General features: G+C 43.7%; 1 protein-coding gene across 4 annotated transcripts in view; it reads right to left on the reverse strand.

The window, feature by feature from the left end:
• Positions 1-14,999, reverse strand: part of Eml6 (EMAP like 6) — a 160,438-nt gene extending 145,439 nt beyond the window's left edge. For all 4 annotated transcript variants that reach the window (XM_038313523.1, XM_042054357.1, XM_038313533.1 and 1 more), the window contains exons 1-4: positions 14,867-14,999; positions 9,144-9,303; positions 2,784-2,882; positions 1,292-1,360 (exon numbers count right to left, since the gene is read on the reverse strand). In XM_038313523.1, coding sequence (XP_038169451.1) covers positions 1,292-1,360; positions 2,784-2,882; positions 9,144-9,303; positions 14,867-14,931 — 393 coding nt within the window. In that variant the 5' untranslated portion in view covers positions 14,932-14,999. The remainder of the gene's footprint in view (positions 1-1,291; positions 1,361-2,783; positions 2,883-9,143; positions 9,304-14,866) is intronic.
• Positions 15,000-25,715: the final 10,716 nt, after the last annotated feature.

Raw genomic sequence — 25,715 nt, forward strand, 5'->3', positions numbered from 1 at the left:
CCAAAGACATCTTTCCAACCACCCGACAGTGTTTTGCTGATAAATTTTGTAGTAAGGACAAAGATGAAATCTACCCAGATAGGTAGCTGTTCCTTTGGTCTGGTTTGTTCTGCCCCCTGGTGGGCTCTGCACAAATTGTAACTCTGTAAAATCAGAACTAGACGGTGTTTGTGTCTGTGTGGAGAGGAGACCGCAGCTGCCCTAGTCCATCAGCATTCCCACATGACCTCTCAGAAGCTCCTCCTCGCCAAACTACGCTTGCTCGAGCCATTCTCTGGGCTGTCTGTGCCTTCCTGACTTGGAAGCAGTCATTCTTTTACAACACCCAGGAAACACTACGCTCCTCTAGTTACTGTATAGTCATCTTAAATATTTGGTTGGAATTTACTCTGTTTATAGTATGAGGTAATATGAAACTCTTCAGTTGACTGTTTTTAGTACCCAGTGGTTAGAGATACTACTATATTCAAAATTGCTGTATGATTGTTTACTTCACTGCTTTAATTTTTTTAAAGTACAGCATTTTAATTACAGCTTCTAATATGCCTTATTAAATAGTGCCTATTATTCCTATTATTTTAATAGTTTTTAATTAGTTCATTTAATCCTAGTTATTAGTGATTAGTTATTTTCATTGTCTTACTTGCCATTTGGACAGTAGCGTGCTTCAGAATAACAAAACAGTGGCAGGCAAGTGAAGCACCCAGTAGGCGGCTGGACAGGGAGTTTGGCTCACTACTAACCTGAAGTTGCAGAATACTTCTAAGATTCCATGTTTTAAAACACCCGTATGGCTGGACGTGGTGGCTCATGCCTTTAATCCTCGCACTCAAGAGGCAGAGGTAGGCTGGATCTCTGAGTTCAAAGCCAGCCTGGTCTACAGAGTGAGTTCCAGGACAGCCAGGGTACACAGAACACAGAAAAAAACGCTGCCTCAAAAGAGAGAGGAGAGAGAGAGAGAGAGAGAGAGAGAGAGAGAGAGAGAGAGAGAGAGAGAGAGAGAGAGAGAGAGAGAGAGAGGAGAGAGAGAGAGAGAAAGCGGGGGGCTGGAGAGATGGCTCATCAGCCAAGAACACTGCCTGCTCTCCCAGCATTGTGAGGCTCAGTTCCCAGCACTCACACGGCAGCTCACAACTGTCTCTTCCAGGGAATCTAACATCCTCACACAGATATATAAACAGGCAAAACACCAATGTACATGAAATACAAACAAAAAAATTACCTTAATCAACACCTATTTTTTTCATGCAAGACACCAAACTTAAAGACACAAATGAAAAGGCTACAGTACCTTAATATGTTTTACTCCACAGCTGACCATTCTATTTGGCTGATACGGATCCCAGGAAATATCAAAAATCTGTCGAGAAATAGAACGTTCTTCAGAGATCAGTGCAATCACCAAGACTCTAACCAGTGTTGATGTGCGTGTGCAGGATGCAGACAGAGGTCCTGGCTCTGAGAAGCAGAGCTGGCGCTTTGTCCTTATGGCTACCCACCTTCAGCCCAAACAGACAAGCTGTCAGCCTTAGCCACTGAGTGCAACCGGGTCACAGATTAGATTTTTCCATTTGTGAAAATAACTTTTGACAATTAGGGGAATCTTTTAAACCAAATTTTCTGGAATTCTTCACAATGCTGAGAAAACACTTTGGAGATAGCTTTTCAATAAAGATGAGAAGAATTACAAACAGTACTTAGGAAAGTGTTTGCAGTTACTGGCATTTAAACACAGATTCCAGGATGTTTGGATGTAGGTGGCCTATGGGTCACATTCTATAAGGTGCCAATAGAAAGGAACAGGAAGCGAGTACATTGTAAATATTCCCAAATAATTAATAAAAACATTATGTGTGTGTTGGGGGGATACTACTCACATAAAGAATCTGCTCCTAACTATCAAATACGGTAGAGCAAAGGGGCAGTCACTAAGGTCAGACGAGCACGCCATGCGATAGTCGGTCGTGCTGGAAGAGAAAGCTAGAAACTGCACAGCGCTTAACTGAGCAGGGGATAATTTTGCCAAGGGGTCAGCCTGCTTGAACTTGATGTGTGTCTTGTTTAGGAATGGATCTCTGCCTGTGGTTGGCTATTGCTTACAAAAGGATGCTCGAAAATTAAGCTTTTGGTCTTTCAGTTGTGTAAGACCACAGGGAAATTAGTGTCTGATCAGTTACAGGTTATACCTCCCCATCCCTTACCTTGCTATCTCCACCTACATGGAATTACCATTTCTGGTCACGCTAAATTTACTGTGATAAGCAGACCATAGCTAACACTCAGCATTAAGAAATCACAAATAAAATACAAACTCTTTTTTTTAAAGTGAGGAGTTTAAAAAAGTTGAGAGAAGGGGGAAGGAAAAGGAAGAGAGAAAGAGAAAAGAGAGAGAAAAAGGGACAGAGAAAGAGACAGAGACCAGTTTGCCTCTTCAGAAGAACAGCAGGAAAAAACTATCTTAATTTTTATCTTTTTACAAACTCTTATAATAACATTTTGGTGAACGTTTTCTAACAACCATTTCCCTGAATCAATGAATACATCTAAGCTACTATAATTTCGAATTCTTTTCTACTTTGAGTTTCTAAGAAGCCAAATGCCAGTATTAGAAATCTGCTTTGCTTATGGAAAGCAATAACAACGGTTAGCCACTGATCACAGGTAAATCATGTTTAGACGCTGAACATGTAGGAGAAAAATCTATATGTGGCAGGTTTACTTTTAAAGACATAAAATGACTTTGTAGTTCTGAATCTGCATTGATGATACCACAATGCTCTTACCCGGTCAGAATGGCCAGTGGCTGAGGCCAGAAGTCTCCCCTTTCTCCAGTCCCAAATACACACTGTGTTTTTTGCATCCAATCCCACGGAGGCTAACCGCTTGATAAAAAAAAATGAAGAAAGAATAATTTAATACTTGAACGAATGGGAAGATTTCCTTTTATTCACACTCACTTTCAACAAATAGTCACTGATAATCCACGACAGACTACGCATTGAACCACAACCCATGCTAATCCCAAACTGAAGTCATCGCTGTAGCCGGATCACACAGACGCTTTAGTTGTATAAAGGTCACACTCATTTGGTTTTCACTACTGCATTCCAAACGTGCAGTCTGTGAAGTTGCTGACAAGTCAGTTGAAGTCGTAGGAACACAGCTTGAAGGCAGGAATTAATAATAGTGAAACGTTTACTGGAGAGGATTGGAATGATGGCTCACACCGGTCAGCTCTGCCCCCACTAGGCTGAGGCAGGAGATGTACAATTCCACAGCCAGCCTGGGATACTTAGTGAGTTGCAGACTACGAAAGACAACAGTGTGAAATCCTGTCTTTAAAAAAAAAAAATTGACGCAGGATCTCACTCTAGCTCAGGCTGACTCAGAGCTCACTCTGCAGACCAGGCTGGCCTCAAATTCATGATGGTCCTCCTGCCTTAGCCTTCTGAAAGCTGATATTATACAGACGAGTCAAATACTTGAATACTCAAATTTTATCACACGGCACAAGATGAAGAGTCTGACAAAGACACTGTGGTAGTTTGAATGTAATTGGCCCCATAAGCTCACAGGGAGTGACACTATTAGGAGGGTGGTCTTGTTGAAGTAGGTGTGGCCTCATTGGAGGAAGTGTGTCATTGTGGGGGGCTTTGAGGTCTCCTATGCTCAAGCTATGCCTAGTTCAGTTCACTTCCTGTTGCCTGTGGATCAAGATGTAGGGCTCTCAGCTCCCTCTCCAGCACCATGTCTGTCCGCCATGACAATAACGGACTAAAGCTCTGAACTGTAAGCCAGTCCCAATTGATGTTTTCCTTTATAAGAGCTGCTGTACTCATGGTGTCTCTTCACAGCAACAGAAACCCTAACTAAGACATACGTATAGAAAAAAAAATCAGTAAATGAGCCTGATTTTGTTCTTAATTTTTTAAAAATTCACTAACACTTAAAGTGAGTAAAGGACATATAACCTTAATAAAAGGAATGCCTCTAAATCCTTTGACTTCACATCAGTTTCTTGTCCTCAAAGTCAAACTCAACCTTTAATTATAAGCAGAATGAAAAGAATCACATGAAGGCATTTGTGACCCCCAGACAAGGGTTCCTGGAGGACAAAGAACCACAGATTAGAGGTTTTGGCTCAGAGTAAGTAAACTTGGCTTCTTTTCTTTCCTAATTAACCAGATAGAAGACCTTGGAAACTTAAAATAATTTTTATTAGTCCTTTGAGAATTTTGTACATGTATTTTGATTATATCTACTTTCCCCTTCCCCATCCACCCAAATTTGTGTCCTTTGATTCCCCCCTCCCCACCAATCAAGCCTAAATTGTGCTGCCTAAATTGTGCTACCTAAATATTCTTGGATATGTGGTCATCCACTCTAGTATGGTTGACTTACCAGGGGCTACACTCTTAAAACGAACCTGATTCTTTCTTTCCCAGTGGCTAACAGCCGCCAACCATAGAGAACGCGGTAGACTCTCATGTTCAGTTGCCCTCCCCACATGAGGCTTTCTGCCTGGCTGAGGCTTGCACAGGTCTGGTGCTGTTGTCACAACCACTGTGAGTTCGTGCATGTAGCTGCTCTGATGTGTCCAGAAGACACTATGTCTGACCCTTCCGATCCCTCTGTCCCCTCTTCCACAGTGATGCTTAAGCCTGGGGTGTATTTAACGTGTTCCACTTAGGACGGAGAAGTCTTCAGTCTCTTATTTTCTGTGCCTTGCTTGGTTGTGGATCTCTCTGTTAGCCACCATCTACTGCAAATAGAAGCTTCTCTGATGAGACGTTAGAGATGTGTTAATGTATGGGTATGATAATAAAATATTTTGGAAAAATTGATTAGCCTCCATAAATCTTAGTTTTCTCACCTGTGAGAGGAGTACACGAATACAAGTGAAATATCAGAAATCAAATGATTTTGGAGATGGTAACACAGAAGCATATGGGCTCCCACATCCAGAGTGCATCCATTACTTGTGTTGCCGCTGTGATGAAATAACTGATTCATGCAGTTTCCAGAAGGGGGGTTTGTTTCTGCTCACAGTTGCCGGGGACACAGTCCGTTATGGCGAGGAAGGTAGTGGCAGGAAGGTAGCAGAAGGTCACAGTGCATCCAAAGTCAGGAAGCATCATTCTCCTCTCTCTTTCTCCTCTTTATTCAGTCCAGGGCCCCAGCTACCCACTGTTAGGGATTTGTTCCAGCTCAGTTAACCTGATCCAGTTTCTCCCAGGCACACCCAGAGGCTCAAGATCACGTCTAGTTGACAACATTAACCATTGCTATCCTACCCCTCATCAACTGACACTCAAACCAAGCACTTTTAAGCCATAATCTTCTTCTCCCCGCAGGCTCATGGCCTTCTATACATAATGGATTCAGCTCCACATCCAAAGTCCCCGCCACAGCCTTTCACAGTGCTGAAAGGCACAAAGGCTGGCTTTCCCAGAGTCCAGTAATCTTTCAACAGGGAACTCCTGCACAATGTTTTTCCTTGCTTCTCACATGCAAAGGCACTGTGTAAACACTCCTACTCCATAGAGCACAGCAAGGAAAGAGTGAGCCACAGGAGACTAACACCCAGCAGGGAAAAGAGTGGATGCGGAAGCTCCATGCCTGACATCCGGGGCTTGTGCTGGAATTGAGTTCTAAAAGGCATGGGCAGCTCTACCCTGCAGCTCCATTGCCTGAGGGCACATATTCACTCTTGTGGGCCTGAAGTTGTCTTCAGTAGATGTCCCATGGTTGTGATAGCTCCAATAGCCTGCGGTTTCCATGGCAACTGATGCCTCAGCTTCACACAGTGGCCTTTTCTGGGCCTCCTCGTGGAAATGCATGGCGTGATCCTGAGCGATGGTGGCAGACACCGTTATCTCAACACTCAAGAGGCAGAGGCAGGCAGATCTCTGAGTTGAGGCCAGCCTGGTCTACGAAGCAGGTTCCAGGACAGCCAGGGCTACACAGAGAAACTCTGTTTTGAAAGACCTAAAAACAAAATTAAAAACAAACAAACAAACAAACAAAAAGAACCCTTGTTCCTGTGTGAAGCCCCATGAGCAAAGCTCCACTGTCAATGCTTCGTATAGCAGCCTGTGTTCCGAGCTCCAACCACAAGGACATTGTAAGCTCCGCTAGCAATACTCAGTGGCTCTTCTAGTACCACCTTCCAAACTCTTCTTTCATATTCCTCCCAAAATCCAGTTCCAAAGAGCCCACAACCACTTGGTCAGGTTCATCACAGCAATCCCCTCACTTCTCAGGACCAGTGTTCCGTTTTAGTTTCTTGTCTCTCTACCTTGACGAACCACTCGACAAAAGCAGCTTAGAGCAGGAAGGCTTGTGCTTGCTTGTTGTGCCAAGTAGACCGTCCTTGGGCAGAGAGGGACTTGCTCACCTTCTCCTTTGTATTCGGTCCAAGACCACAGTCTATGGAAGGTGCTGCCCAGAGTTAAAGCAGGTCTTCCTATTTCAGCTAGCCTGCTCCAGAGAACCCCTCGCTGGCATGCCCCAAGACTCATCTCCTGGCTGATTCCAGATCCTGCCAAACTGGCAATATTCACCACTTTGGAAAGAATGTGTATGCCTAAGCCTATACTCATACCTGGTGTGTGGAAGGACAGAGAGCCTCACGTGGCTACATGGACAAGTGTTGCTATAACAGGGCTCGTTCAGGTGTTGTCACTAAAAATGGTTTCCATTAGGAATGTTTTACATAAAAAGAATAGTTGGGGGTCTTAGAATGCTTCCTTAATAAAGATCTTTGCTATAATTTTTCATTGAGAGTTGTAGCAATAGAAATTATAAGGCAGGGCCGGAGAGATGACTCTGTGGTTAAAAGCACGAGATGCTCTTCCAGACAATCCAGGTTCAATTCCCGGCTGCTAACAACAGTCTGGAATGCCTGTTCCAAGGGGTCTGACACCCTCACACAGATGTACATGCAGGCAAAACACCAATGCACGTTATATGAAAGTAAGTTAATTTAAAAAGAAATGATAAAACATAACAAACTAAAAATACTTTTATCAACATAAGCAAATTAGAATGGGTAAATTTTATTCAGTTTACTTTTAATGGAAAAAAATCAGTTAACAAACGCTAGCAGAGACACGCATTTTTCCTGAGTTAAAAAAAATTTAAAAGAAATCTATTGTGTTCATTTACAGTGACAAGCCCCACAGCTACCTAAAAGAGAATTTCTATTGCCTTTGTCAATTACGAGGCAATGAGGAATTTGTCATTTTCTCGATATTACTGGATTTCAGTGAACTCTGCCCCGGGGCCGTGAAATCCATCATGGCAATTCACACAGTCTACCCAGCTCCCCACCTGTCGAAACACCCAGGACTCCAAGAGGAAAGAGATGAATGAAATGAAAAAGGGGAAATAAAATGGACAAAGAACTCACAATTAAAGCTGGGTTTCCCTCTAGTGCAGAGCATTTTTGTGATATTGCAAAACAAAACTTGGTATAGATCTCTGCTCAAACGGAGACAACACGAGAGACTGTGCATGAGTGCACACAGCCTACAGCTATGATTACACAGCGTCTGCATCCCAACTCATCTAATTCAGCCGTTCCCATCAGTTCTAAAAAACGAGCAGACCAGTGCTCTCTCACAAGAGGGGAAGATGCCACAATGGTGATTACCTTAAAAAGATTCCAATCAGTGAGCTCATCTTCACCTAGTGAATTTCTTTCACTCTTAGTTTGGCTGAATGTCTATCGGTGATTTCACTCCCGTTTGCATGACACTAACTTACTAAACTAAAACTGATCTAGCCAAACACTGAATAAATTAATTGAGACACAAAGATGAAAGAGATGGCAGAAGGGACACCATGTAGGGACATGGCTAAACCGGAGAGGAAAGCTGCCACTTCAGTAAAAAGGGGAACGCAGCTGGAGCCAGGAGTAAGCCCTTTATGTTTTCATCCGCTTTTAAAGGTATAGTAACCTTTTCCTGTCAAGTGTTGTTGTACGCCCGAGGAAGGAGCGATAGCTTATGGGTACTGGTCTCATACCCTTGTGATGTCTTCAAAGGACAAGTCTCCAAAGGGGCAAACAAGCATGCGGCAGACTTCAGAGGAAGAGTGGAGCCTGACCCAGCGCAGTATTTGCCTGACGAATCGAATCTTGCCACCCTGCCTATCCTGACTACCCTGGCGAGCGAGGCAAGGAGAGTTTAGGAGAGTTGGTTAACAGAGGATGCCCACCTACAATATTTGGGCTTCGTGCGATGCTACTTTAAACTTTTGTTGACTTTGAGGTGCTTTGACATTTCCAGCTGCTGAGATGAATTACTGAGAAATTGTAGAGATGAGGCTGGAGACATGCTCAGGGCTTAGAGCATGTGTTGCTCTTGCAGAGGACCTGGGTCTGCTTCCCAGCACTCATGTAGTGGTTCGCAACCATCCGTAACTCTAGATCCCGGGGATCTGATGACCTCTCCTGAACTCCAGACAAGAATGTGATACACATACATATATGCAGACAAAACAGTAAAGAAATAAGAATTATGAAAATACTAGTTAAGACAATGTTGAAATTACATTTTACATGGCTCTGACTTAGGATTTAAAGGGCTGTGCCTGAAAAATGGAGGAGGGGTGGGAGTCGCATTGGAGTTATTGTAAAGAAAAGCATAAACATAGAGGAACTGCTGACTGCTTCAACTAGAAGGGAGCCGAGGGGAAGAAGGGAGAATAAGAAGTGACCACAAGGTAGAATCACAAAGAATCTTCTGAATGGGTCATCAGGAAGTGTTGTGGAAGCCTTCAAGTGAAAGGCACAGTGTTCTTGCAGGGTCTGAGCTCTGTGCAAAGGGCTTGGTGCAGCCCCCTCAGCCCAGACAGGATGCCGATAATGAGACAAAACCGGGCTGCTGACCCCTCGTGGACCTAGCCTTGTGAGTTCCTTTATGGAGCTTATTAATCAGAGAGTGGAGCAGGCAAAAGAAAACAAGACTGGAGTCTGTTGAGAGGGCTGTACCATCACCACTAGCTTGGAGCTGGCCAGCCAGTGAGGAATTCTGGGATGCTTCCAAGGGGAAACTGCAAGAGTGGTAGCCAAAAGTATTATAATTTTAGGTCAATTTAAGGATTCATTAAAGAAAACATAAATTAAGAAAGATACGCACCTGTCCCTCCGAGTCAAAAGCCAGGCACGCAACACCGTGTGTATGGACATCTTTAAGAATGGAGACCGTCTGGACACTATAGGAATCCCATATGCATATATATGGCTCCTTCCCAACTTGGCCAGTTGCAATCAGAGTTTTATCTGGGTGTAAGGCAAGGCTGAAAAAGAAAAAGGCCCCTTTTCATATTTTCTAACTGAACAAAAGTTCATATATACTGATTGTCTTTAACCCCAGTTTGTTTCCTATTCTAAATCATTAAACCAGATGATTTCAGAATGAAGAGTCTATCGATTCCCAAAGGAATCAGCTGCCTGATTATTATCAATTAAAATGCGCAGTTTTGGCAAAGGTGAGAGCAGTAAAACATGATGGGAAATATTCAATTTTACTTAGTTACCTTGAAAATCAACATCAATCATGCTCAGAAATCTCTAATAACATATTTCATATAGCCCTATCCTTGGGTTAAGTAATATTTACTTACTGGTTTTCAAAATATTATTAAGTATTAAACCTAGATTTTGGCTTTAATTTAAAAGTGCTGCTGCTAAGAGAAAGTTCACTTTTCCATTAATTAGTAGGCTTGCAGATCCGCAAGACAGCCCTCATTAGGATTCCAGAGCACAGAGAGGCCACGAGGTCGATACTGTCAGCGTCTGTTGTCATGGAGTATGTGTGTGAAATGAAATCTTCTCTGTTACATAAGCATCGGGGACATCAGGGGAACTGCAGATTGTTAAGCCTGTGGTTTGTGGAATACTTTTCCTCTGTAGTGCTAGTAAAATAAAATTTCATCAAATACCAAGTCCTGCTTCAAGGAATCTACAGCAGCCAAGAGAAGAAGTCAAGAGAGTCGGGATGGAAAAGTCAGTGTGCTCAATGCAATGTGTAAAGATGGGTACCTTCCCAAAGACAGGTGTTGGGAATCTGAAAAATGACAAAACCAAACATTGCACTTGACCAGTCTTGAAAACTAGCCCCTGTTCAGCCAGCACCAACGGGTGGAGTCAGGCAGGTCCCAGGGGCTTGTGTGGAGGAGGGCTTGAGGAAGACATTCCTCCACGGGGGCTCTCCACCCAAGCCCTGAGGGGCAGGTACACACAAATTCTCAATACACAAAATAAGTAAATCTGACTTAAAGTGAGTTTGACATGTAACAAGTACTTCCTTTAAAACATATCTTCAGGGACTGGCAAGAAGGCTTTGAGGGTAAAAGTGCTCCCTCCAGTGCTGGAAACCTGCGGTCAATCTTAGAAGCCACCTACAGTGAGAGGAGAAAAGTAATCCCACCTGCTGTCCTCTGACCTCCACACATGCGCCAAGGCACGTGTGGACTCACACATATACATGAAAGAATGAATGGATGGATGGATGGATGGATGGATGGATGAATGATAAATATGGCTACAAATATGACAGATATAAATGTAAATAATGTTATTTTAAAATACATATCCTCAAGAATCTTTATAATGAAATAATAAAAAAGACGACGTGTGTGGAAGAGAATCTCCTAACGCGAGTGTTCGGGTGCTGAAAACCTTCTAAGGTTATAGAACACTTCAGCTCTCCGAGTCAGCTGAAAGAGGATTTTGAATAGTCTAAAGGGACCTTCCAATCACAGTTTTGTTAGAATGTGTCTGTAGCTGATATTTAACAGTGTGTGCATGTGTTCGCTTGCTTTCTGTTACCATAAAAGATCATCCAATTACAAAAAGAAATGACATACTTGGCCTCAGGTTTATTAGTTACAGTCTTTGATCAGTTGGCCCTGCATTATGGTGGGAGCAGAACAGCTCATGCCACTACTGGGAAGCGGAAGTGAAGGAAGGAGGCAGGGCCACCTAAGCTCCATCGGGGCTGTTTGCCCCAGTGGCTTCGAGACCACCCTGCAGCTTCCACTTTGTAAAAGCTCCACTAGCACACACCTTGGAGAACAGGCCTTTGCCCCACTGAAGACCCAAGCATAGAGACAGATGCCCTAGAAAACTGCCAAAAGAGCGCGCAGTTCCATATTTGTTCCGTTAATGACGTGCGAAGCAGCAGTCTGTGAAACTCCCCTCTGTGACACAACAGCATAGATCAGTAATTCATTCACTAAAACTTTAGGGCTTTGAGATGTCAAGTACAGAGCAACAGATACACAAATAGACAGAAGGGGAAGAAGGGAGGAAGGGAGGAAGGAAAGAAGTCAGTGCTGTGTTTCAAGGAGCCCCTGAAGGGGAGTGACAGCCAATCTACACAGTGACAGAATGAGTCCCCATCCGCCCAAGACTCTGGGGAAGTACCTGGCTTTAAAAGGTCAGGTGTAAGTGGGCATCTGTTGTGAAAAGACGATTTTCAAAGCTGACTGACAGGGTAGGGAATGATGTGGGTCCAGCAGGCCGGGGCAGCTCAGAAAAGGTTGTGAGGAGACAAGGACGTCAGGTGACAGAAGACCCCTTCCACAGTGATGGAGCAGAAGCGGGGAGCTCACAGGCTTATATGAGGACAGGCATGGTTTTACCTCTTCTAGATTTTAGTGAGACTCCCCAGGTTAGTGCCATGGTGGAAACCTACCAGTTGTAAAGAAAATAGTTTGGCCAGATGGTGAATGAGGAGAGGAGGTTTTCTTCATTCTTCGCTGTAGTTTCTGGGCTATCATCTGGCAGAGGAAGCATTCTAGAAAGGCTTGCTGGAGAGGCTGATTGACGATGCCAACAATCCTCCTACCACAATGTCTCTGCCCTCTCCAGGACCAACATATTCTACTTAGAGACTAGAAAGGGAAGAGGAAGGGCAGATTGCCCCTGGATGGCCAGAGACACCCCAAGAGACATGACTCACTTGCTGTGGCCATTACCTCCATTTTAAATGACTGAGCTAGCTAGCAGATTCTTGGGATTCTAAAATGCCTGGGATGGGGCAGGATCCTGGAGTTTTCTCAGAGAACTGCTTGGACGAGGAGGGTTATTGGAAGACAAGGGTATGAACACATTTTTCAGGAGGCCATCAGGGTTTAGTTATGAATAGCCCCAGAGGCTGGTGCTGAAGGAATGGTTCCCAGGACAGCAGGCTTTCGGAAGTGTGCTGAGGGCTTCGACTTAATCAATGGATTAAACCATTGATGAGTTCAGGAGAGCATCAGTGGGAAGCGGTTCCAGGACCCAGGGCGTGGGGTGACTGGAGGAAGGATGTTACTGCAGGCTTGTCCCCTCTCTGGTCTTTCCCTCTCCTTCCCGGTCACCATAAAGTGTGAGCCTTTACTCCACAGCACCCTTCGCCCTGATAACCTCCCTCGCCACAAGCCCAGACTGATGGGGCCTAGAAAGCTTGACTGAAATCTTTGAAACTGCAAGTCAAAATAAGTCTTTATCCTTTAACTTCCTCAGCTGGTTTGGTACCGTGGCAAACAAAACAAAAAGAGGACTAGAAACTTCTCAGGAGCATTTATTAGTCTAAATTATGCAGTGCCGCTACCACATTCCCCCATTTGAATGTGTGGTGTCTTCAGTCCAGGGTTTACTGTCCTGGGTGATCCTGTTATAATCACACATTTTCTACACTGATTTCAAAGTTCTCATTGGAATTGCTTTCCTTATCAAAATTCTTTTATGCTTTTCTTGAAACTCACTCTTCCCAGCCCATGACACTCATTTTTCCAGGTTTCTTCTTTACCGCTTGAGTACAACAAAGTTAGCTATTTCTCCTTTTCTAAGCCCCGAGTCTCTGTCCTTCTCCTCCAGCTTGCATGCGACATGCTCCTCATAGACTTAGAGCAGGGGCTGGGGTTGTAGCTCAATAGTAGCCTACTCACCTAGCATGCACAAGTCCCGGGGTTCAATCCCCAGCACTAAGAACAAACAAACAAAGGAAGAGAATAGCGAGGAGATGCATCTCTGCAGCGGAGCATTTGCCAAGCATGCTAGGAGACAACCTAGGTCCAATCCCGCAGCAGCAAAAGGAAAACTAGGGGCAACAGCACAATGGGGACAAACGACATTTGGGTACTTCCGCACTGGCTTCCCTGAAGCTTTACTTCTTTCACCTGGGTAAGAAATTGACAACATCCATGCATCCCTCAGGGCACAGGCAAGTGGCATTTACATTTATCTTAAATTTGTCTGTATTCATTTGATAGCACTTTGAACTTTTCATAAGGTTAAAAAAAACTTCATAAATTTCAACAACTGAACAGTCATCACGTGTGACTTCAGCATGCTGTCTAGGTTTAGGCTACCACGGGCGTCTAGTCCCCCTTTCCTCACACCTCTCAATTTATGAATTCAAGAACCCCAATCATAACCCTTTTAATGGCTGTGAGGAACCCAGACTCAATGGGTCCATCTACAGCACAACTCTTGCACCCAAGGCTCGGGGAACATCTCAGAAGGGGGGCAGAAAGCTTATGAGAAGCGGAAGCCAGAACCGGAAGCCTGGGAAGTCTGCCGCGACACTGGGTCTCCTAGAAATGGCTGCCTAATCAAGACCTGACCGGTAGCGGTATCAATAGATACACTAAGGCAGAAGGTGGAAAACTTCATGGGGTCCAACCCCCTAATGAAGAACAGCAGGTCACTAATGACTGATGAGGGAAAGTTAGCCTTTCCCAAGGATGAGCTCCTTCTCTGCTCATCCAATACAAAAATCAACCAAAAATCATACACATAAATTACAAAAATGGATTCATCAGGCTGTATTTGTGTGTGTGTGTGTATGTCTGTGTCTGTCTGTATAAAACAATAAAAATTGAAAAATATCCACCAATTTGAGAGGAATTTGGATGCAGAATATGGGAGGGGAAATAGGAGAGATTAGATGTAGGAAAGGAAAGAGGAAAAGTGATGTAATATAATTTAATTAAAATATATTTTAAAATATACCTTTCAAAACATAAAAATATATTTTAAAATAAATAATAAATAAAATAATTTTAAAAGAATCATTTTCAACAGGATTTTCCTTCCTACTCCCAGAGTATCTTAACCTCAGTTCAGAAGCAGTTTAAACAATGGGTATATTTCTATGACTGGATTTTCTTTCTTTCTTTCAATTTTTAAAACAATCCCAGTTCCCGCTCCCTCCCCTACTCCCGCTTCCTCCATCTTCCCCCACCCAGCCATGGGAGGGTGAGGTCTCTTATGGGGAGTCAACAAAGTCTGTCACCTCACTTGAGGCAGAGCCAAGGCCCTCCCCACTGTATGTATCTACGCTGAGCAAGGTATCCTTCCATAGGGAATGGGCTCCAAAGAGCCAGTTCATGCACTAGGCATAAATGTTGGCTCCACTGCCAATGGCCCCACAGACTGATCAAGCCACACAACCGTCACCCACATTCAGAGGACCTAGTTTGGTCCTATGCAGGCAGGTAGCTGTCAGTCCGGAGTCAGTGAGCTTCTACTAGCTCCTGTCAGCTGTCTCTGTGAGTTTCCCAATCGTGGTCTTGACCCCTTTGCTCAGATTATCACTCCTCCCTCTCTACGACTGGACTCTGGGAGCTCAGTCCAGTGCTTATCTGTGGATCTCTGCATCTGCTTCCATCAGTTGCTGGATGAAGGTTCTCTGATGACAATTTAGGTAGTCTACAATCTGAATACAGACGCAGGCCAGGTATCAAATCCGGCCCTTTATACATCATAATGACTCAGGCGCTCCATGCCTAAGCAGCAACCCCACTGTCAGGCCTAAAACCCAACCAGCAGATTTAGACACGGCTCTCTGTGACTGGTGTAATGACTGACCATGATGGACAGCGTTGCCGCCTGAGCTTCCTCATGTGAGATAAGGCTTCACATGGTAAGGCCATGTTCGGTATCTTCCCATGAGGAAAGGCTCCCAGCAGGAAGTGTTTCAAGCCAGGGCTTGTCTTCTCCCTTGCCACAGCATGGCTGGATTCTCCCTGGGATGAGAAGCTCTCCTGCTCTCTCTTGCATTTCAAGTCTCTCTGACAGCCCAGGGTCCATAAATATAACTCTTCGCTGTCTTGAGAAAACTTAGACCTCTTCATTAATCTTGCAAAACATAACAATGGCCATGCCATAATATTAGAACATTTTAAATTGACTTTGTTATCAGAAGTGTTTATCATATGGAAGTGCCATTCCACACCCACACAAAACAGTCTGGTGTCATTCTGTTTTTCATTCCCTGCTTGGTTTATTGTTTCTTGCAAAAAAAAAAAAAAAAAAGAATCCGATTTTCTCTGTGTGTATATAAACTGAGTTCCCCTGGGAAATCCCATCTTCTGTTACCATAGCAACAGAAAGCACTGCAGAGCAGACTTCCACAAACCTATCCAGGAGGAGAAATTGATTTGTTTCTGTAGCAGACCAAGAGGGCAGAAGTCTATCTTCGTGATGCCAGGTAGCCTCATAACAATTTCCAAATAAGCTGAGGAGAGAAATGAGAATTAACAGGGTCACAGAAAGAGAAGCCTTGTTTATGAGGTTGGACAGAGCCCCGTAATTAGCGCTAACCATTCTTGGTCCTCCAGTGTAAAAGAGTGACAATCACTTAAAAAGAAACAGTTCGAGTACTTGTTCCGAAGGCAGCAATTAAAAAGTGTTCTTGAGTCTGTCGTACTTTTGAAACCTCATTTCACTGTTATGGAGGCTGCTTGGCACTTTTCTCAGAGACGCCCGGATGCTGGTTTCTTTCCTAATGGTCTCACCAGGAAAGCATGACAGCTGTCTCCCTTCCATTCCTGAACCTAAGCCTGAGCAAGGCTTCCCAGCGAGCAGACAGGCAGATCAAGGTCACTGGGCTGGAACACTGCAGAGGTTCAGTGGGGCGCCACCCAGGCCCAGCGGAGGTGTGTCTACAAGACGGAAAACGCAAAGGCAGCTTGAGTTCAACACCATGACGCAAATGAGTGGAGCTTTGCACCAGGAAAGGTGTGCTCTAATTTCAGCCCCAGATATGTGTCTGGCACAGGGTACACTGCCATCCCCAGGACAGTGACCTCTTTCACCATGGAGAGGGGCTCACTCACCTTCCAGGGAGGCCTGGATGGGTAACGAGAGTGACTATAACTCAGACAGATGATGAGAACCCATCCCATTTCTTGACCTGCCCTACACAGAGGATAAGTGCTCCATCCCACTTAATATGTGTTAAAAACAAATATAACATACTCTAAGCATTGCCATACCTGTATCAATACCCATAATGGCATGAAGCTATGTTTTAGGAACACCATCATTGAAAATAAGTAGCAATGGCCCCAGATCGGAGTGTCCAGCGGCTTAACTGAAGCCAGATTCGACAGGCTAGCACAGTGGTTCTTAACCTGTGAGCAGCAACCCTACGGAGGGTCGAACAACTCTTCCACAGCAGTTGCCCAAGACCATTGGAAAACACAGATATTTACATTACAATTCATAACAGTAACAAAATTACAGTTATGAAGTTGCATAGAAAGTAATTTGATGGTTGGTGGGTCACCACAACATGAGGAACTATATTAAAGGGTCACAGTGTTAGGAAGGTTGAGAACCACTGGACTGGCAGGAATTGACAGTTAATTTTAACAACTTTGTGAGACAGTTATTAAGCAGCAACTGTTAGAAATCCCTATTAACATAATTAAATAAATCACATTAAAACAAAGGTACTGTGTTAAAACCTCACAAGTATCTTCTGTCCTGACTGCATGGCAGAGATACTACAGAAGGTTGCAGGTGTGCATCTCTTCCCAGATCTACTTCACTATCACACTGGTGGCTTACAGTCAGAAATGGCAGGCAGGTGTGCATTACAGAAATAAATAAGCACTGGGATTCACGCCTTCGTGTATTGCTTTGGTAATTGTCTGTGCTTAGGAAATTAAAACAATGGGGACCGTGGAAGCACTACTGTAGTTCATCAAGAAGACAGCTTCTATCATTAGCAAAGGACTAATGCTCCAAATACATCTTTATCATCAACAGTCAATGGATTACAAACTAACGTTCATATCAGAGCTACATCTGCCAACAACATGAGTGTGTGTATGCACGTGTGCAAGAGTGTGTGTGCGTGTGTGTGTGTGTATGTGTGTGTGTGTAACCAGGATAGAACCCAGGACCTTGCACATGCTAAGCAAGCTTAAGGCCACTAAACTACAAGTCCAGTCCAACACTTTTCTGAATAAACTATTGATCCCGTATCTAATTTTGATAAATCATAGTTCAATGGCAACCACAGGTTGACCGCAAGGACACAAGTCCAGCAGCAATCAATGAGAGCCCTTTATGAGGACTGATTTGCTATACTGAATGTATAATAGACTGTTAGATATTTTATTACTTACAATGTGTGTGTCATAGACACATCCATCAGTAGAGAGTCTGTGGAATTGAGGGTGTGAGCAGCTTTCTCTCTCAGAGTGCTGCCTGTTCCACAGTAGCCGTTTCTACACGCTTAGGCAATTACTTTTCCATGCACGTCCCTAGCCTTTTCTTCAAGAGGATCTCTTGAACATGAAGGTACATAGAAATTTGATTTGCAGTCAAACTAATGGCAAAGATAAGGCTCGAATGTGGGGTATAAAGTCAAAGTTCCCTACGTTTATCATACAATCAGCATACCTCTTGAGCAAAAGCAACTTTAGCAAATATTCTGCTCATGCAGATTTCAGTAGGCTTTGCTTCAAGGTCTCTGTTGTTTTTATTGCTTATATTTTAAATAAAGAGTTTCAAGCTTTGAATATGCCAGGCTTTAGAGAGAGACTCTTACCCTCAATTATATCAGATTTTTATATAACCTGAGTTATAAAAGATTTAAAGAAAACCACTGTAAGCAGTACCTTGCTGAGTTATGACCTGTAAATTACTCCACTCTGTGCCTCAGTTTCCTTTCTATAACATGGGAATAGCAGTATCCACTTCAAAGAAGGAATGCCAAGGCCTAGAGCAGTGCAAACAGCAGTACCTAAAGCAACACAACAACAGGGCTCTATCAACCGGCCGCATGCAGCAGACACTCTGGTCACCTACTCGTCACCCCCAGGACTAGACATTATAAGCCAGGGAAGTGAGTACATGGGAAGCTACAGTGAACGGGCCTCACAAATCTAATAACAACACCATCTTCTCAGAATTAAACTGGTAAAAATATACAAAAAGAAAAACATACAGGATGTAAGGATGCCATCCTAAGGAGAATGTGCCCCAAACCAAAAGGCTGGGAAAGACAGGGCTTAGCAATCTCATGTAAACACAAATATTGCAACTAATGAAATCAATAAAGCTATCAACTAGCAAGAAAATATCAATAAAATTTTGATCAACATAAAAGTTAGGCCAAAAGCCTTTACAGAAGGAGTCAGAATTAGCAGAATATTAGTCTAAGAATAAACACAGAATTTAGTTTAGAACTACATCCATGCTAGCGCTATACTGCCAACATATTTCTAAAACAACTGAGGGGTTAACTCAGCAGTCAAGGGCAGCTTTCAACAGCAACACTGAAACCAAAAAGTACACAATGCACTTACACATCAGAGTGTGAGGAAGCAAGCACAAGACTCTGGTCCCATCCTCGGGCAGGAGAGGAGGCCCTGAGTGTGGCAGAGCTTGCCTGCAGTTCTAGCACTCTAGAGGCGATGTAGGATACACATTAGGGCCAACCAGGGGGCTCTGAGGATAAAGGCACCGGCCACCAAGCCTTACGACCTGACATTTATCCCCAGGACTCATGGGGTAGAAGGAGAAAACTGACTGCCCAGATTGTCCTCTGACCTCAACAAGTACACTATGGCACATGTACACACGTACATGCACACGCACATGCAAATAATAATAATAAATTTAATAAAAAATATTAACTATATACTATCCCTATTAATATGCATGTTATGCTTTGTGTACTTGCTAGTATTAATTAACAAATAAATCATGTTTCAAAAATTAAATATTCATAAAAGAACCCAGCAACCTCAATTCTCAACTCAGCTCTCCCCATACACAACAGTAAGAGGTACAGTATTCATATTAAAACAAAAAGAAAAAAGCTAAGAGAAACATTTTGCAACCTTTGAAAGATACTGGCTTCTAACAAGAAATAAGCAGGAGTCATAATAAGAAAATGAAAAACTGTACTTCAAAATAAAAGCTTCTGCTCATTGGCATGCAGCATTATAAAAATGAGACCAGAGCTCACAAACTGGGAGGAAAAAAATCAGTAAGGACTTGTACCCAGAACATATAAAGAATATCTACAAATCAAAAGTACAAAAACAATCCAGTTTAAAATAATGTCACGTGACTTGAACATTGTCAAGAACAATTAAAATTAAGAAGGCTGTGGGAATGAGGGACAACTGGTACGTGCCTATTTTACTAAAGGGAGATGCTATGACACATCATTTTGGAGGCAGTTTGGCAGTTTGTTATAAACACACTCACTTATGTAAGATCAATTTCATTCCCAAGTATTTAGACAAAAGAAATAAAAGGAATTGACTAAACAAATACTTGTCTAAATAATTTTGTGTTATTTATAATAGCTAGAAACTGCAAGTGAATACCCATCAACAGTCAAATAAATAATCAAATTATTATATATTCACACAATGGACTTGTTTTTGCAATAAAAGGAAATGAACTAAGACATACACAATATTGGTTAACTTCAAAGAAGTTATACTGATCAGAAGACCATCAAAGCATTCCAGGGGATTCTTGTAGTGATGGGAGCGGCAGGCTGTATTCCCGCCCAGCTCCCGGCCGCCTGGCTGGCTTATGCCCCGAAATAACAACACACAAATTGTATTCTTTTAAACACTGCTTTGCTTGGCCCATTAGCTCTAGCCTCTTACTGGCTAACTCTGACGTCTTGATTAACCCATATTTAGTAATCTGTGTAGCACCACGAGGTGGTGCCTTACCAGGAAGATTCTAGCTTGCATCCATCTCGGAGAGGAGAGTCATGGCGACTGCTTCATGGCGGTTGCCTCACTTCCCTTCTTCCCAGCATTCTGTTCTGTCTGCTCCACCTATCTAAATCCTGCCCTATCAAAAAGCCAAGGCAGTTTCTTTATTAACAAATGAGAGTCCTCCATCAGAATCTCAAGTCACTGCTATATAAACTGGGATGCTAATAGTGGTTAAGAAAAGTAAGAGACTTTTAGATAAAACTGTGTGATCTGCATGACCCAATAAAGGAGAAGGAATAGGAAGAGAAAAATAAGGATTCTATCTATTCCAATGAGAGGATAAAAAGATTCAGAAATTCACAAACGAAGTGACAGGATGGCCAAAAGCTTGAAAAGACAGAAGGCAACACACCAGAAAGAAGCAAGCCCTGCTTAGCACAGCTGCAGATGTATGAGCACAGCCGCAGGTGCACAGGCACAGCCACAGGTGCACGGACACAGCCACAGGTGAACGGACATAGCCACAGGTGCACGGACATAGCCACAGGTGCAGGATTCCCTGGGTCAGGAAGGAAAAATAAAGCCTCATTCCAAAGCAGACTCTCTTCTCTCTGAGTTGTACTGGAGAGGTGCTCTCAACAGTAGGCTGCTCATTTTAAGCAGATTTAAGAGGTATCCAAACTGAGAACTAATCTCCACTGTCAACTTGTGTAGTCTGATTTTTCTTTGGCTGCCAGGTCATAAAAACGACACAGAGACTTATTATTAATTATGAAAGCTCAGCCTATAGCTCAGATTTGTCCCACTAACTCCTATAACTTAAATTAACCCATTTGTATTAATCTACATTTTACCTCTTGGGTTTTTACCTCTTCCATCTTACACCTCCTGTTTCCTCTCCATGTCTCTCCTTCCTGCAGCAAGATTCATCTCCTCTTCCTCTGTCTCTTTGCTTGAAGTGCGCCTCACCTCTTCCTGCCTAGCTATTGGCCATTCAGTTCTTTAGTAAACCAATCAGAAGGCACCAGGACACAATTTCAAGTTCTACAAGTGGGGTTGCATGAAATTAAAATGGAAACCATTAGCTCTGTGAAGAAACAGCCGCAGAAGGGGAAACTCGGTCACCTACACATCCTCTAGGGGATTACTATCTCACATGTATAAAGAACAAAAAACTTAAATAGCGCACATAAACAAGCCCCAAACCCAAATTATTCAACAGTAAATGGGCTAATGGTTTAAATAGATGGCAATCATATAATGGGAATACAAATGGCCAACAAATACCTAAAAACCATTCAGCATCCTTAGGGACATGCAAATCAAAACAGTGCTGGGATTCTATCTCACACAACTCAGCACGAGCATCATTGAGAAAGCAACAGCAAACGCTGGCGTGGACAAGGGGAAGGGCAACCCGTGTGGGAATGTAAGCTGTACGGTCACTCCAGAAGTCAGCTTGGAGGTTCCTTAGAAGCTGGAGAACAGAATGCGAGCATGTTCACTGACTCCTGATCACACACCAGAGGACCCAAGTCAGCACACCACAGTGACCCTTGCACAACGGCTTTTGCTGCTCCACTATTCACAACGCTCACCGTACGGAGCCAGCCAAAGTTTCCATTAGCAGATGGGTGCATGAAGAAAACGTAGTGCACATACATAAGGAAGCCCGTCTACTCCTACGACAACCAGAAAAGACAGAAGAAGGAAAAGACAGAACTTGAAACTGCAGAGTGAGTGTTGATCATTGTAAAATGCTTTCTTTGGAGAACAGAAAGAAAGGAAACATAAAGACAGCCCCTGTAGGCACACCCTCAAGCACATTAACAGGAAGCAGCATGCCTAAGGCGGTGAGAAGCCACACCAAGCAGACGGTTTGGAGGCAAACCCAGGCGAGAACAATCAATAACCGGTTTCTTCCGGATGATGGATTGGTGCTGGGAAAGGGTGCCGTGGGGTTTCTCCGGCATCTTAGTTATGCATCTATAATACTGTGATACAAACAAACACTAGGTAACTAAAAACGAGGACCAAAAATCACATGCATATGTCAAAGGGAGGCCATCTGGCAGTTCAGAAGTCATCCACAGAGGCAGGAAGTAGGAAGGAGTTCAGATGCCCAATCCCCAGATGTTCTCATCAGTATAATTGTTACTGATAAAATGAGTATGATCAACATGGCTAGTCTCTGAGAAAGGAAGAATCCTGCCAAGACTGCAATGCACAAATTACTAATGAGACGTCTCTCTAATGAGGGGTCTATGCAAACCCCAGCTTTCTGGCACTATTCATCCTTTCTCCCCTCCTCAAGCACAAGCCTGACTCACGTACCGAGGGGTGTATCTGGCAGGACTCCCATTAACTTAGGATAATTAAATATGCCAGTCATGTTTTTCAGTACAGTCTGATTAAATACTTTAGAGAAGTCATTAGCGAATCCATCTGGACTGGCAGCTCTGCCAGATGGCAGAATGCTGTACCTCTATCTGTTCTGTTCTGGAATATTCTACCTCTCCGGTAGTATGATGGGAGGTTGTTTTTGGGGTGCGGTTTATTCTGCTTGTTTACTGTGTGTGCGGGTTGGGAAGTAGAAGGCAGGCTGAACAACTACATCCGACACACCGACCGAGCCACTAGATCACGAATGGCCTGTCAGTCCAGTGATCCCAAGAGGTCTCATCATTCCTGTCTCTGAAAAACCTGCTAGATGTCAGTATCACAGGGAGAGGCAACCACTGACGCCCACACACGAGAGTGGGGGACTCTGAGATGAGCAGAAGCCAGAAGCCTGAAGTGTTTTCCTCCTGGCAGGTAGTCGCTTAAATGCAACAGAGGCAGGTTTGGTTTTTACACACACACACACACACACACACACACACACACACACACACACACTAACATAGGACCATAAAAATGGTAGTCACATTGGTTCCGGTTAACCTGTGACTCACCAATTACCTGATCAGCTGGTAAGGACGCAGGGCGGGATGACTTCAATGTGACGGTCTCATCAAGCGGTACCTAGGCTAAATGCTGATGTGCAGGAGATAACTGTGGAGCTTCTGGAGTCTGGGGTGGTTTTACCATGGTACGTGACAGAAACAAGGCTTTGGCAAGACTCAGCATTGTATTGCTCCGGCTCCTGAACTGTACTGAATTTCCCAGCTAAGAACAAGGTAAAGTTGCAGCCCTACTCTACTGTAGGCAGGCTAGGCTTACCTAGCTCACCGCCTGGCTCACCGCCTGCGATGAGACAGTCCACAGGCAGGGAGCCGGCTTCCAGAGAGACTCGCTGACTCCGGAACTAAGAATGCCATGTCGAGGCCCTCTGCTCTTCAGCTTTGTGGTTTTCGATAGGTTTTGCTCAGTTTTCGTTGTCTTTGGTTTGGTTTGCTCTGTCTGTTTTGTTTTCTCTTGGTTACCAGCAGACCAGCATCTCTCTCTCCTGCCTTTCCTCTCCTTCATATTTCTCTCTGTTTAAGTCCAGCGGTCCCATAGGTCTGGGGAGGAGGAGCGCGTGTGAGGGTGTGTCTGTGCCACCTCACTCCCAGGTTTCCAACCGGAAGTCCGTGCTTGACTCATCCACCTCCTACATTTTCACCAGGCTGCGCTCAGTCACAGCTGATCTACCACTGTGGACTTGTCGTGTGCAGCTCTGAAACGGTAAGGTTCCCTATGTGAAAGACAGTTTGCCCCCCATCGCAGAGAAAAGCAGTTGCAGCTTTCTGCAATTCAGTATCTGAGGCAGAGGGCGAGCATTCCGTAAATATTAGCTACAGCTGAAATTACTGACAAGTGAAAAGAATTCCAAAGGTCAGAAGTAGCTAACGAGGTGCCTGGTATTTCTAGCCATGGAAAATGAGATGTGTGACGTCCTTCACCCAGCTTTACCCTAATGGAGGCATTCACTTTAACTCTGCGCTATCAGTAGCCTTTAAAGGCCGGGGGATTAGAGCTTTAGTCTCCTCCACGACACCTGGAATAATACAGCGCTTGCCATCCAACAAATGCTCCTAAAATCCGCGTTGAATGAGTAAACGAGCAAACACACACAGCTCTGGGTCCTGAGAGAGAAAAACAAGTGAAATCAGAATGAATAATGCAGGCCTCATCGTGGACAGAATTCCTGTCAGGAATTCTACAGGCAGGGAGAATTTTTGAAAAATAACATTTGTGCTTGGTATTAATGATTCCCTGAAATATCTGAAATTATCCAGAATGTGAAAATCCATTTTTAAAGAGTCATTCAGAGAAGCAACGGCATAACATTTTAATTCATGGAACCTCGTATTTTCTAACTAAATTAGATCCAAAACAAGGAAAAACTAGGTTTGAAATATTAGATTTGAAAACTTGAATATTAGATTCCATATAATGATTTGTTTGAAAAAAATGTTATATGTAAATGAAGACACATTGAAAGCCAAACACAGCACAACAAGAATAATTTAAGGTCACTGATTTTGTTTTGAACTTGGTTCTGCACAGTGGTTTCTCTTGGAAGCAGAAACTCATTGATATTTAAAGATAAGCATGCCCTCTTCAGAACTGGGGCACACAGTGAGGGCCTCTTCAGGTCCTGATATCCAAAAAGGCAAAGGCACCAAGAGGCGTCTAACAGACAAACCAGGTGTTTGGTCTGATAATTTTGAGTCATCCGGTCTATATCAAATTCCAAGACCCATCCTTAGAAGGCACGGTTATCATTATGAAGATGAGGAGACTGAGGCCCAGGTCATAGTATAGAGAAAAAGTGGACTTCGGTTGATATTGCGTCCTATCTTCACTGAAGCATAGTACCAATGCATGATTCAATCTGTGTTGTGTACTTTCGGTTAGTTGTTTTTAGAGACAGGCTCTCACGTAGCTCAAGCTGTTCTCAAATTCCCTACGTGGCCAAGGATGACCATGAACTCCTGTACCTCCTGCCTCCACCTCCAAAGCCACAAGATTACAATCCTATATCACCATGCCGAGCTTTTAAATTTCTCTTCTTATTCATTCAACTAAGGTTTACCGAATGCCCCTGTGGGAGATGCTTGTTTATAGTAATGAGAAATAAAAACAGTGATAATATATATTATAGTGATAATACCCAGGGAGTTCAAGTATCCTTGAGGAGACAGACAATGGGTTTTGAAATCTGTGTATCAAGCAAGAGACGGAGCATAAGATCAAGAGAAGGAATATGAGAATATTCTGAGGAGCCACAGGGAAGCCACTGAATACAGTCAGTGGGAGAAGAGAGTCACAGAGACAAGAAGAAACCAATCCACGAATATGAAATCTAACAACTGACAGACTAACAGGAACTGTGTAGATGGAGCAGGGGAATGGCTCCCAGTGGAGCTGAAGATGGACTATGTTTTAGTTAGAGTTTCTATTGCTGTGAAGAGACACCATGACCATGGCAACTCTTATAAGAAAAACATTTGATTGGGGCTGGTTTACAGTTCAGAAGTTTAGTTCATTATCACCATGATAGGAAGCTTAGTGTCACACAGGCAGAAATGGTATGGTACAGGAAGCTGGGAGTTCTACATCTGGATCACAAGGCAGCAGGTAGAGGGAGAGACACTGGGCCTGGCTGGAGGAAACCTCAAAGCCCACCCCCAATGACACACTTCCTCCAACAAAGCCACACTTCCTCCAAGGCCACACCTCCCTATGTCACTCCCTATGAGCCTTTGGAGGCCATTTGACTTACGCCATCACAAGCTGTAAGTTCCTGA

The sequence above is a fragment of the Arvicola amphibius genome, chromosome 1, assembly GCF_903992535.2.
Source record: "Arvicola amphibius chromosome 1, mArvAmp1.2, whole genome shotgun sequence".
In the NCBI taxonomy this organism is placed as follows: Eukaryota; Metazoa; Chordata; class Mammalia; order Rodentia; family Cricetidae; genus Arvicola; species Arvicola amphibius.